The sequence below is a fragment of the Aedes albopictus genome, chromosome 2 (assembly GCF_035046485.1).
Source record: "Aedes albopictus strain Foshan chromosome 2, AalbF5, whole genome shotgun sequence".
Lineage (NCBI taxonomy): Eukaryota > Metazoa > Arthropoda > Insecta > Diptera > Culicidae > Aedes > Aedes albopictus.
Window position 1 is genome coordinate 168,585,354 of NC_085137.1, and position 13,520 is coordinate 168,598,873.

Consider the following 13,520-nt stretch of genomic DNA (forward strand, 5'->3'; position numbering starts at 1 on the left):
TGTAACCATACTTGCATCTGGTCACTTTAATTTGAAGAAGAGAGTCGATGAAGAGAACTCGCTCATGTTACTTAACCCGGGGGTGGTCGCGTCGTGTACTGAGTACACGCACCATGAAAAATGCACGCTTGTGATACACAGTGTGAACGTAGTGCCGTTGTAGGTAGTTGAAGACGCGACTGCTCGAGAGTTTAACTCAATATAGATTATACTAATATTTGAAAAGTGCGTGACAAATATTGCAAATTTCTGCTTCTTCAGATCCTCCTGAGCGTATTTCCCATTATTCACGTAAACTCTAACCAGTAACAGGTAAAGCAGTCTCCCCTTATCTGATAACCGGATAAATTTGCATGAATGAATTGAAACACGCCTAGGAGAGACGGAAGAAGTTGAAGCGTTCAACGGTTGTTCCGCCCTTTTCACATGTTGGTCTAGAGAGCGTACACTCTCTATACAGCAAATCTGCTTTAAAAACAATAGTCTCATATGGGCAACCATAAATTAAACAAAAAGAAATATGTCTGTGTGCCAAATATCTTAAATTATAACTTATAAGAATAGAAAACCAAAAGCATTACAAGGCTAAAAGACAAAAAGTCGAAACAGGCTTCAAATAATCGAACATAATATGCTGCATGAAAATTCTCTCTTTTTTAATTTGTAGGTAAGACCTTTTCACTTTTATCGACCTACTGGCGACGATCTATTAGCGATTTTGAACATTTTTGCGCGATAATCTACGGTTAAAGGCGCAATATTTTCTTTCGATTTTTTTTTCATTTCTACGTTTTGTCTTCTCAGCCTCAGCATTTCAACAGGACGTAACAACTTCCCAAAACAACACCTTTTTTCAAAGCTGTGGCATGACACTTCTAAACGAAAATAATATTCCTCTTTTGATGGCTTACATTAGATGGGTGACATGCAATACACATCCATAAAAGAAGGTGCCGTATCAAAAAGCAGTTACGCCCAGTGACGGCAATTGTCAAATTACGGTCATCTGCACCGACGCCCAGCGGCGCCAGCGTCGTTGATTTGTTTTTGTTTTGATAGTCGTCTTGACAACCCGAGCGGAATTCTCAGAAATGTATGCTTTCGAAATTCTATTGACCGCTGTCTGCTGAACTTCAACCACCTACTGATACTCAAAATCAGTATTTTCATTTTCAACTGATTCGTTTTAATTAAGCACGATGCAGAAGCAAAAAATGCAGTTTTTTTGCATCACTCACCAAAAGTAACTATAATGCATTGAATTAAGGTAACATTTCGGTATTTGCATGCCTAAAACTATAATAAATCAATTCCAAATTGAAATATTCATATTCGAATTCGTCGAGCTGAAGTTCAGCTGAACACTGAACTTCAACTGCTGTGCATGACACCACAAGACGCCGCTTTCATTGTCTCGTCTCTTCATTGTCATGTTCATTCTCGGCCTCGTGTCTATGGGTAACTGTGTTTGTTTATTTGTGTTCGTTTTCGCACAAATTGAACATCTTTGTGCTGATTTTTTTCGACACTGGTTACGCCCTTCTGAAATGCTGAAGCTGATGAAGACAAAACGTACTAATGAAAAAAAATGAAAGACAAAAGGTCGAATAAAAGTAAATTCAGAAGGGACAAAAGGTCTTACCTACATATTTTGATAGAAGAAAATAATTTCACCCTGCAAATTATGCTTGATTATTTACTGCCTGTTCCGACTTTTTGTCTTTTGACCTTTCCATATTTTGGTTTTCTATTCTTATAATTTAAGATATTTGGCACACAGACATTTGTTTTTGTTTAATTTATGGTTGCCCATATTTTTGACTATTGTTTTTAAGGCAGATTTGCTGTATAGAAAGTGTACGCTCTTAATATATCGGTGCTAACATTTCAAAAAGGCGAAACTGCTTGCTGAAACCAAACCTTTATCTCTCCGGCGCAATGTACAACCACTACTGGACGGAGAAAATGCCATTCTTTCCGATAGTGGTTGTTGGTGTCCTGGGAAAGATGAGAGACGATCTACAGCTATGGGAGAAGATATATTGTGTTGAAGATCAGTTACGTCGTTTTGAAATGTTGGTGCTGTATGCATGTGAATACTATCGAATTGACTGAGAGTAATATGAACATCTATAGACATATGGAATCACAATACGATATACTTTTAATTGAATTGTTACATCGATGAAATGTTTGTTTTCTATAGGCCCTAAGAACACCTACCGTATATTGACGTAATGACCAATATTGATAGAAAATGCACTCCACTAATATTTATATGGATGCATACTACCAAATTTCAATATTATTCATGATAATTTTTGTTATTGCTGCCTTTAATTCATGATTCTGTTATGAAATGTGGTGTTATTCTATAGAAAACACGATTTTTTGAGGTTAGGCCCTTTTAAAGGGCGTAACTCAAAATTTCGCCCAACGATGATTTTAAAAATTTGCCCAGAGGTGTAGGATAGATAAATAAAGAGAATGGCGTTTCAGGTTTTGATGGTATATTTTATTTTATAATAACGGTAAATGGAGCACCGTTAAATGAGCTTATGTTTCCACTTTCACCAACGAATATCTGTGAAACTATAGTTCCTAGATCAAGCAAGCTACTGTACTACATTCTAATCTCCTTTTAAGTTAAATCAAACTTTACGTAGGATCAAGGTAAGAAAACATCTTGCGTAGGATCTTATTAAACTGTCTTACTGCGCTGCCATAGTGCCGCGTCAAAGTGAGAGTGGGAGTGCGCGTTCAAAGGATTTTCGTGGATTTGCTGTTGTTGATATTCTTCTTTGCGGCTTCGCACACGCGCACTCCCACTCTCACGCGTAAGGGTGCCGTTATAGTTACGCGTGAGAGTGGGAGTGCGCGTGTGCGAAGCCGCAAAGAAGAATATCAACAATAGCAAATCCACGAAAATCCTTTGAACGCGCACTCCCACTCTCACATTGACGAAAATCCTATGGACTCTCACTTTGAAGCGGCACTATGGCAACGCGGTAACACGTCAAGCGAAGCGTGCGCGTGAGCATTAAGCAAGTTCAAGCCACGTCGTTGAACAGTACTCCCGAGAAAAGTTTCATAATAAACGGATAACAAACTATGTTATCTGATATCAAAAATAAGTAACTAAATTTGTTCTCAGTTTGGTTGAATAAGCAAACATGATAACAACCAATTATAGGGCACTGCATGAAATTCTCTCCTTCTCTTTCACTCTTACAGAAATTTTGTAAACAACAAGGCCAAGAAAAAAAATCATAACAATGCAGTGCCCTATACCCACGATATCATTAAAATACCTCATTATGTTATCATCAGGGGCATCCTGATAACAATTTTTGTAAATCATTTGAATTGATCTGATTGAAAGCTCAGTTTGTTATCAGTGAGATATTTTCTCGGCCATTGATAACTAACTTCCAATGTTGTTGTCGATGATGACGCTTCAGAGTTTGACAGCTGTGGTAACATGAATTATCAGGATGATAACATAAAATTGGTAAATGAGTTCTGGAGTGAGCACCAGTCATCATTTTGTTATGGTGCTGTTATTCGACTTTGCTCGGGCTGCTTATCTGTTCATTCAAGCCTTGTCAAACTGTACTGTGTACTGAAAGCTACATCTTCTACGAGGACTTTGAGACAATCTTTATTATTATAAAGAGTTATTTTTCCGTTAAATATTATAATTTATTCGTTTTATTTAAATAATTACAATAGAAGATATAGGCCATTGGCCAACATGAGAGCAGCGAACGCTAGGCCGCTACGTCCGCCAGCGGAATCGGCTGGTTTATCTTCCGTTGCGGGAGGGTCATCCCTGTTCTTGATTTCAACGAAAGCTTGCTGCTCAGCCACCTTCCATGGATCCTCCCCAATAGCAGCAGTCGGGGCAGCTGGTGCCATGGTTTGACCTGGTAGGGCACGGCATCCTGTGGGAGGTTTGGCCATTGGAGGCTGCGCCATTGCAGGTTGTCCCATTGGTGGCCCTCCCATTGGTGGTCCTCCCATTGGTGGTCCTCCCATCGGCGGTCCAGCCATCTGCGGTCCTCCCATCGGAGGGGCATTACCCAACCGGCACGTTTGTTTCGATTGGCACCGGCGTTGCGGCTGCTCCGAGAACCGCCAATCTTGAGGACCCATCACGCGAGTATGCTGGCGTGGTGGTGCCACGTTGGTGATTTCCGGTGCTGACGGGAGCGGATTTGTAATTTGGGGGGCTTCAACATGTGGTGTCTGGGTTTTAGCAACCGTGGGGACATCACCGGACGATGCACCGACTTTTTCAGCCGGCGGCAGAACTACCGGATCATTACTTCCGGGAACGTTAAACTCCGACAGGTCCAGCACTTCGGGAGATTCGCCCAGCTCGGGCAGACTGACCGAATCGGAGGCGGTCACGCTTTCCTCTACGGGCGGTTCAACGGGAGTTAGGTCCTTCGGCGAGATTGGGTCCTGATTCGAGAACTCCAACGTGGAGGACGAATCTGCTGATGCGGATGGAATGTTTCCTGCGGGATAGGGGCTTTGGACTCGAATCGGTCTTCGCGGCCTTGTCGGAACGGGTGGATGCTGGACCACGTCGAGGGATGGAAACGGGAAGTCCTTGGGCATATTGGGAAAAACTTGGACCGGGGGCGGTAGCGGAGCATTGCCTGCATCTTTATCAGATGTGGCGGCTGCAACGGCAGCGGCACTACCGGATGTTCCGTTTGCGGCGCCTGCGGTATCATCGGCAGGAGCGGGTTTTGCGTCATCAGTGTCCTGCCGTTTCATACGTGAATTGTTTTCCCTGACAACGAATAAAAAATTATCACCATGAAACAAAGTATCCAATGGAAACGGAAAACTTACGGGCAATAGGATTTACTGCACTCGCTTCCAATCTCGTCCCGGCTCTCCAAATCTGCGGCCTTACTGATGATGACCTCCGGTATTGGCCGAGCATGGCGGGGGCTGTGATGAGTGGTACCCGAAACGATGGCCACGACAAACGGAACCAGAAACAGGAGGATCTTCAACCGGATTCGCTTGATTCCCATCTTGACAGCTTGACGATCCAACGAGAATTGGAAAAAATTTCACCCTTTCGGAGCTCTAAGATTGCTTTGATCTCTGAGGAGTTTCAGGAGGAGCTGCACATGATTTCAGTTCAATGCACTGAAGCGACGCGTCGCTTGGGTTGCGAGAGATGACCCATGATCCGGAATAGGGTGAGCCTAAAGCGAAAGGCTCGAACACCGAGAATCGTGATTTATAGGTATTCAAGTGGTCAAATTAGTGCTGTTTTCCGCTGGTTGCTAGCCACGAGCGGTTAGGACTGGTTATGCTGCCTGGTGAACGGCTCATGCAAATTTCTCACGCCAACCAACCGCCGCATCGAACGGACTCAGCCAGGAAAGACACGAGCTCAGTCGAACAAATATAAATCTACGTAATGGAGAGAAATCGATATCTTACTTAATTTGCACGTTAAATCGCGCCAAGGCGACCTGACCGACCGGCTGGAGGCTGGTGGTGTGGTCACTTTTCACATTTAATGACGAAATCATTCAGACGGTGCTAATGGTCGGTGTCCGAGCTGCTGAGAACTGGTGGACGCAACGCGGGATGCTAAAGCGTTCGTGGCGACGGCGACGGGAAGTTCGATTTGAATAAGTACTTACTTACGTATGTTAGTGGAATTAATTTCTTGCAATCGAGGTCTCCGCTAGTTGGAACCGGTCGGTTTCGACGTTTATAGATAGAACTGGTGAAAACACCTCATTGACCGGTAATTAAATGCAATTGGAGCGAACTTCCACAACGGTGCTTCGAACGTTTAAAGTCTTTATTTAAAAACCAATAACTGTATAGCGTTAAGGGTAACATAAGTTTGATGTTTAATTCACAACCCCAAACAAATGATAATTTTAGGTTTTTTTTTTTTTGAAGCATTCAGATTTATTTTAGATTAACTAAATATGAAATATCTAATCGTTGATTGAAGTCATCGGTTAATCGGTTAATCGGTTAGTCAAGTTAATGTATTTTATGGATACGTGGAATACAGAGGACTCTACTTTCAGAGCTCCAAAACTTCTCTCAGGTTTCTTCAAAAACATTTTTTCCCGAAATTCCTCAGGTTTCGAAGAAACAGTTTTTCTGAGATTTCATCAGAAGTTCCTTCTCGAATTAACACAGTTGTCCCTTTTCAAATTACTTCTGGAGTGTTTCGGGGATTCTTTCTGAAATTCCACCAGAAATCCGAATTCATTAACCTTCCTTTTGCATCACGTTGGTTACTGCTGTACGCTTCGGCTACTGAGGCGTAACAATTCATATTGTAACTGGATTTATTTAAGTTTATGAAAGCTTTGTCGTAGCATCAGTTATTCTCATCGATTTTATCATAATTCCAGCTAAGCACAATCCTCGCGTTTAGTATCATACAGGCGTATCTACAATGATCGATTTCTCTTCGGATTATTCCGGAAAATACGACCAGTATTCGGATGAAAACTCGGTGTATTTCGGTGAAGGACGACTAGGACTAGCATCTAAAACAACAAAAACAACCAAAAATGATTTGCAGGCCAAGTTATTAGCCGAAGAGGAAATCTATGAAGAGAAATCGATCATTGTAGATGTAAGATTTTGATTCTGATACACTTAACACGTCTGCTTTAGTTGCTGGTTGCGAAGGAAGAGAGAAAGGAATCTATACGAATGAATGACGTTACCACATCGCCTACTAGATTGCATTAGCTCCAATGTTCACTGAAGGTACAGCAAACATGAACAAGGTACAGCAAATATAATTTTATTGTGATCGTCAACCATGACGTCAGACAATCCTCAACATACTCCCCCGCCAATAACTCATTTCAACGAAGGCCATTGACGGTTGAGAACCCTTATGCGTTCAGCAAATGATAACCATTCCATCTAATGGGTAGTACGCAGATGGCAAGAAATTTATTGGCCTATCTCGATGCGTGGAAAATTCAGGTAAGGAAACGCTCAAGAACTAATAAAGAGTTGCTTTATTCCGGATCCTAGAACGGAGCTGAAACAAAATGTCAAACCAAATGGGGCTTGCTGTGTTAAATTTCTTGACCATTCCGGTCACGGAAAAATAATGCACTGAACGAAAATTATTTGAGCGATTCCGTTTGAAGTGCATACCTCGCATAACAAGGCGCTGTTGATCAACCTGTCAAATGAATCCCTATACACAAACGATCACCAGTTCATCAGTGTTGTTCAAATATTACAACTGATATAATGTGTTCATTCATATATAATGCAGTTAATGTCGTACACCTACGGCTATCTAAGGATCGAGCACATTGCCGGCAGTACACAATACCTTGAGTGTGTCCAAATGTAGCGTATGTGGTGATACAATGCGACTAATGAGGCAACTCTGATCATATCAGCATGATGATCATGTATAACACCCTCTGTATCTGATTGACCTCAACTTGTATTCAAAGTGTCTTCGTCTTGGGGTCAAAAACTCGGCCGTCACCCCATCCCTCAGCTCAATGTTTGGAAGCCGATTTGATAAGTGAACCACTCTTGTATTGCACTATGCACACACAACTCCCCCATACACAATCATTGGTGTTAAATTTGGTCTGTCATCATCCTGTCTCCTCTGTCAATTAGAAAAAAAGTTCCTTTTCTCAGATTGCCCAACACTACCAGGAGATTACAAGTAATTTAATGCCGACCCTCACACTCGAGGGCAAACCGTTCTTACGCGGAGCACACAGCTAAAATGGAACAAAGTAGGCCTCTCAGTGAAGCCTCCGACAGCCGTCCAAACATGTGCTGCCTGACTTATGCGTCAGGTCTTACGTGGATTTCAAATTGTAAATGTTTTTACTCCAACCCACATGTTGGACAACGAAAACCTTTCCAATTCTGATTCAAAATTATCAACCCAACCCGGGTGTTCAATGTCCATAAAAGATGATCAGGATGTTATTGTCAACCCATGCGTTGATTTGGCACAACGATGCATGTGTCGTTAACACTTGCATCTAACACAATCATTAGAGATCCCACGATTGTATCGTTCTCGCTAGACAATATAACCCTCGTGTCGCTCCACCATTCAATCCCGAAACTGAAGAACATTGTCCGAACTCAACTGACCCACGTGCTAATTGCATCCAACCCAGGCGTTGGATGCAGAAATCCAGAAAAGGTGATTCAAAAGCCAACCACAACCCATGCGTTGATTTTGCATAACGACCCACGTGTCGTTTATAATTTCATCCAACCCAGGTGTTGGGATATTCCAAATGCATAACGACCCACGTGTCGTTTTCAAATTCATCCAACCCAAGCGTTGGGATATTCCGAATGTATTAATTCGACCCATGCGTCGATTGTACTCAACCCGAGTGTTGAATACTTAGATCAACCCACGTGTTGATCCGCCATAGCGACCCGTGTGTCCCTTTGGATTTGTGTTTCATTCGACCTTTGCGTCGATTGTTGTATTCAACCCTGGCGTTGAATTCGTAGATCAACCCACGTGTTGATCTGCCATTACGACCCGTGTGTCGTTTCAATGACAGCTCCAAGAAGAAAGTTATCAGCGTATATGTTTTTGACCTAAGTATCGTATGTATGTATCCAACTCTGGTGTTAGATAGCTAAGGTTTCATCAGGCTCTTCGAAAGCTAGGAACTGGGAAAATTAAGAAACAAATTACCTCTACGATAAAACACCAATCCGGTTCGAAGGACCAAATGTAAGATTTTGATTCTGATACACTTAACACGTCTGCTTTAGTTGCTGGTTGCGAAGGAAGAGAGAAAGGAATCTATACGAATGAATGACGTTACCACATCGCCTACTAGATTGCATTAGCTCCAATGTTCACTGAAGGTACAGCAAACATGAACAAGGTACAGCAAATATAATTTTATTGTGATCGTCAACCATGACGTCAGACAATCCTCAACAGTAGATACGCCCGTATGATACTGAGCGCGAGAATTATGCTTCGATGGTATGTGGTTTTGAACACCCTTCAAGTATACTTGAGATTCTGCATAAAACTTCTTTTATCACAAGACGGTTGCGCGGACATTTTCAGGGAAAAGGATGCAGGAGCTCGCTATTGCTGCATCCAAGTGATTATTTTTTTGGTTCGTCAGATCGAGGCTTTCCATATTGTGGCAGAAAACGTCAGATCTGCGGACTTTTTCAGGGAAGTGGCTGCAAGGAGCTCGCTGCTGCTGCATTCGAGTAATTGTCTTTCAGTACATCAGTTAGTGCTTTCGCGTATTTGTATTTTTACGGTTTATCAGTCCTCAAGAAGTTTCTTAGAGTCTTTCTTGGATTTCTGCACAAGCTCTTACAAGGATTCCCTCAGGAGTTCCTTTACGAATACCTCCCGGAGTTTCTTTCGGGACTCCTCCAAGACTTTCCAAGAACGACCAGGAGTTGCTTCTGGGATTTATCCGAGAGTTCCTTCAAAAATTCCTCTTCTGGGAATTTCAACCATGATTTCTACCGGTATTCCTCCAAAAGTTCCTTTTGGAATTCACTCCGTTCTTTTAGGATCTTTTCAAGAGTCTTCTGGGATTTTTCAGGGACTTTCTTCTGAAATTCAGGAGAAATTCCGGAGCGACTTTGTAAAACTCCAACGCGATTTTATATGGGAAATTTAATTAATATTTCCCCAGGGGTTTTTTGTGATTCCTCCAGCATTTCCTTCTGATATTCTAAAGTTACTACAAATATAGTACTTCACTGATTACGTCCTATGTATTCATGGAGAAATGTAATCCCAGAAGGGGCTTTTGAAGGGAACCCAGAACGACCATCTGGAAGAATTCATAAAAATATGTTGGGGAATGGAGGAGGAACGCCAAAAGGCTAATACAAAAAGTAATCCCGGAATGAGTTCCTAATAATTCCGAAATATGTTATACACAGCTAATCGCGTTCGGTATTTTTTACCGAAATCTCTACCGCTGAGCGTTCGGTAATGGACTTTTAACGAAATTCTGTAAAAAAATAACAAATTTCGGTAAAATGTTTTCGTTTATCTGTCAAACTCTAACGAACTTCGGTAAAAGTTGCTACCCTTACCGAATTTTTCCTGTAAAACAAACTTAACGGGTGAGATTTCGGTAAAACATTACCGAAGTCGGTGATTTTTTCTAACTGTGTAGGAGGAATCCCACAAGAAGTTTTTTCTGGGTGAAACCAAGAATTTCTGAAGGAACTTCTTAAGCGATTCTGGAATTTCTGAAGGAACTTCTTAAGCGATCCTGAAAAAAACTTCTGGAGGAAACTTGAAAAAAAAATCCAGAGTGAAATTCTTAAAGGAATTCCACAAGGAACTTCTTGTGTAATCTTCGGAGAAGATACTGAATGAATTTTAGAAAATTTCACTCATCCTTTTTATCCTTTTCATTAAGGAATTCTAAAGGAAGTTCCCAGAGTAATCCCGCAAAAAAATCTTGGCGGAATCTACAAAAGATCTCCTAGATCAATCTCAGAATGAACTCCTAGCAGCATCACATATATATTAGAACAATCCAGGAATGAATTTCCGGAAGAATCCCGGAAGAAATTCCTGAAGGAATCTAGGAATTTTCAAAAGGAGGAATCTCAGAAGAAACACATTGAAAAATCCCAGAATACTCTCGAAGAAATCCTAATAGGAAGGAGTGAATTCTGAAAAGAACTTCTGGAAGAATACCGGTAGAAATCACTATTGAAATTTGTGGAAGGGGAAATCTTTGAAGTAACTCTTGGATAAATCCCAAAAACAACTCCTGCTCAATCTTGGAAAATTTTGAAGAATCCCAAAAGGAACTCCAGGAGGTATCCGAGAAGGAACTCCTGGGAGAATTCTCGAAAAAGGTCGTGCAGGAATAAAAAAAGGGAATCTCAGAGAGAACTCCTTGAAAAATCACAGAAGAAACTTTTGAAGAGTTCCCAGCAGAAGGTGATAAAAGAATTCTCAAAAAAGAAATCCTATATAAGGAATTTCGAATACAAGAAGAAACTTCTTGAGGATTCCCAGAAAAAATCCTGGAGAAACTGCTGGAGTAGTTTCAGTAGAAACTCCAGGGGTCCCTCGAAGGAACCCCCGGAGAAATCTTGGAAAGAACTTTCAAACCAATCTTTGAAGCTACTCCTGGAGGAATTCTAGAAGGAGCTCCTAAATGAATATCAGAAAGAGCTATAGAAGGAATCTGAGAAGAAATTTCCGCGGAAAAATAAGAAGAAATTTATGGAGGAATTCACAAGGAACTTCTGGAGGAATGCCTGAAGAAATTCATGGAGCATTCGCTGGTATTTTTTCGCTAACTGAAGTTCAACGGGTTTCAGAGGCGTTACAGGGCTGCTTCAGGTATTTCGGGGGTCTCAGGGGCATTACAAGGGTCCGAAGAGGTTTCGGAGAGTTTTCTGTGGTATTTCCGGTATTTTTGGAGGCTTTTCAGCGAGTTTCAGTGGCGTTACAAGGGAGTTTTCGGGGGTTCAGGAGGGACTCATGGGGTCCGAGGGGGCTCCAAGGATATACGGTGGCATTTCAGGAAATTTCAGAGGATTTTCAGCGGGTTTCAGAGGCGTTACATAGGCGTTTTCGGGAGGTTGAGGATGGGTTCGAAGGCGCTTCAGGGGGTTTTCAGAGGCATTTCAGGAGTATTCAGAGGGTTTTCAGCGGATGTCGGGGACGTTGCAGAAGCGTTTTTGGACGTTTCATATGTTCTCATGTGCGTTACAGGGGATCCAAGGCGATTTCAGGGGTTTTCAGAACCGTTTCAGAAAGTTTTTGAACATATATTTTGTATTAATGTTCTCAGGTGAGCTTCAGGTGGATCTCAGAGGCGTTTTAAAACGAGTTTCAGTATGCAAGACGTTCCTGACTGATTTCGCTTGTACATCTGTGATGACCCACACTCAAGGGAGCTCTAGGCGATTCTTAGACAAACATTGAACTCACCCCAGCACATAGTAGCCTGGGGCTGTGCATGCATGAATTTTATTCAAACACACAAGTTATGCGATGACTTATGCTGCCGTTCTACGCATATTTGTCCTATATATGGGATTCCCGTATAACATGGGACAATCGGGTGTAGAATGGCAGTATGCTCGTGAGAGGTTTTAGGGAACCCTAAATACTCCAAAATCCCTCTCATCCCTTACACTTAAACGCACCCGAAATTCCCCTTAACTCCACTCGATACTCATTTCCCGTGAACTAACCTTACCCCTAATCTTAGGCACTCCAACTGTTTTCAACACAATCAAATTCCATTTAGGTAACTTTACCTAAATAGATTCTACCTTATTGAAGGTTCTAGTGTAAATACTTATGAAGCACTCTCATCCTACTTCTTCCGTTCCGATGAATGTTTTATATCCGGTTAATTATTCCACGAAATCAAACAAAGAACGACTTCTACTTTTGTTCATCGAGCGAATACAGATGCTAACCAAACCGTAAAATGACAGCAATTGCATTCATATCCATACTTAAAAAAGTGCAACACGAAATGTTAAAACACTACCAATAAATTATTCGGCTCCCACTGACCTTAATCAGTTCGGCTCGGTTGGCAGTTGGAATGCATCAGGAGACTGACAAGCGTAAGCTTAACTGCGTTTCTCACACTTAATTTCCTTGTAGTGTACACTCACGCTATGGGCGGGAAGATACAGTACTGGACGAAATAAAGTGCGCACTGGCTGTTTTTCATGCTCATGTTTATTGGGGAGCCGAATCTCAGCTTCTAGTGCACCGATTGATCTCAAATTTTGACTAGACATTTGTAATAACTTGAATTGAATTGATCTGTGAAAAAACAGGACATTTCTAAGCAATACTTTTTAAAATATCGCAAAACTCCTACTCCTAAAAAAATGAAAAAAAAAAATATTTTGAAATAATTCCAAAATTTTGATTTTTTGATAAAAATATTCTTCTGCAAAGTTGATGTAGTATGGGGAACCCGACTTGCAATGAATTCAAAGCTTTGCTGTAGACAAAAAATATTTAGTGTTTGTTAGTAACCTTATTTGTATTTCTACCATTAATTGGCTTCTTAAACGATGTTGAGATAATTGCATGTTCTGAATCTGCATTCAAAACTGTACCGAAATGCAAATTTTCATGATTTTCGGTGCCCGGGAACCTATTTAGAAATCGATTTGAAATTTGTATGGGAGCGATTTGTCGAATCACCCCTTGTCGCATTTTGTACTGAGCGCAGCTGCCAAGCAGTTGCCCAGCTGTCAAAAGATGATTTCAAAAAATCTCTTTGAAATTGATTTTAGGTGCCAAAATAAAGTTCTAAAAATCTGAAAAAATCATAGTGGCTCAGAAAAAGGTGCTATTTCGTATAAAATAAAAAAAAATCAAAACATTTTACAAAATTTAAAAACCCAATTAGAAATGACACAAGTTTTTTAAGCCGATATGAGCCACTCTTTAGTTGTTATTTTCTATTCGGGTTGCCGCGCAAACTAACGATGAGTGTCTG

General features: G+C 41.2%; 2 protein-coding genes across 2 annotated transcripts in view; both read right to left on the minus strand.

Annotated features, from left to right (window-relative positions):
- The window catches only part of LOC109398676 (netrin receptor unc-5), a 611,474-nt gene that overhangs the window by 173,193 nt on the left and 424,761 nt on the right, over positions 1–13,520 (minus strand). The gene's annotated exons all lie outside the window — the stretch shown is intronic.
- LOC115258557 (uncharacterized) lies at positions 3,678–5,111 on the minus strand. The gene is made up of 2 exons (XM_029858733.2): positions 4,867–5,111; positions 3,678–4,804 (listed from the first exon to the last, which is right to left on the minus strand). The coding sequence occupies exons 1-2, from the start codon at positions 5,052–5,054 to the stop codon at positions 3,724–3,726; spliced, it is 1,269 nt and encodes a 422-aa protein (XP_029714593.2). The 5' UTR covers positions 5,055–5,111; the 3' UTR covers positions 3,678–3,723.

Bases quoted from the DNA above. Each gene is read 5' to 3' on its own strand.
- LOC115258557 (XM_029858733.2), bottom strand. From the start codon at position 5,054: ATGGGAATCAAGCGAATCCGGTTGAAGATCCTCCTGTTTCTGGTTCCG. The intron at 4,805-4,866 runs GTAAGTTTTCCG...ATTCGTTGTCAG, and splicing joins TGCAGTAAATCCTATTGCCC to GGAAAACAATTCACGTATGA.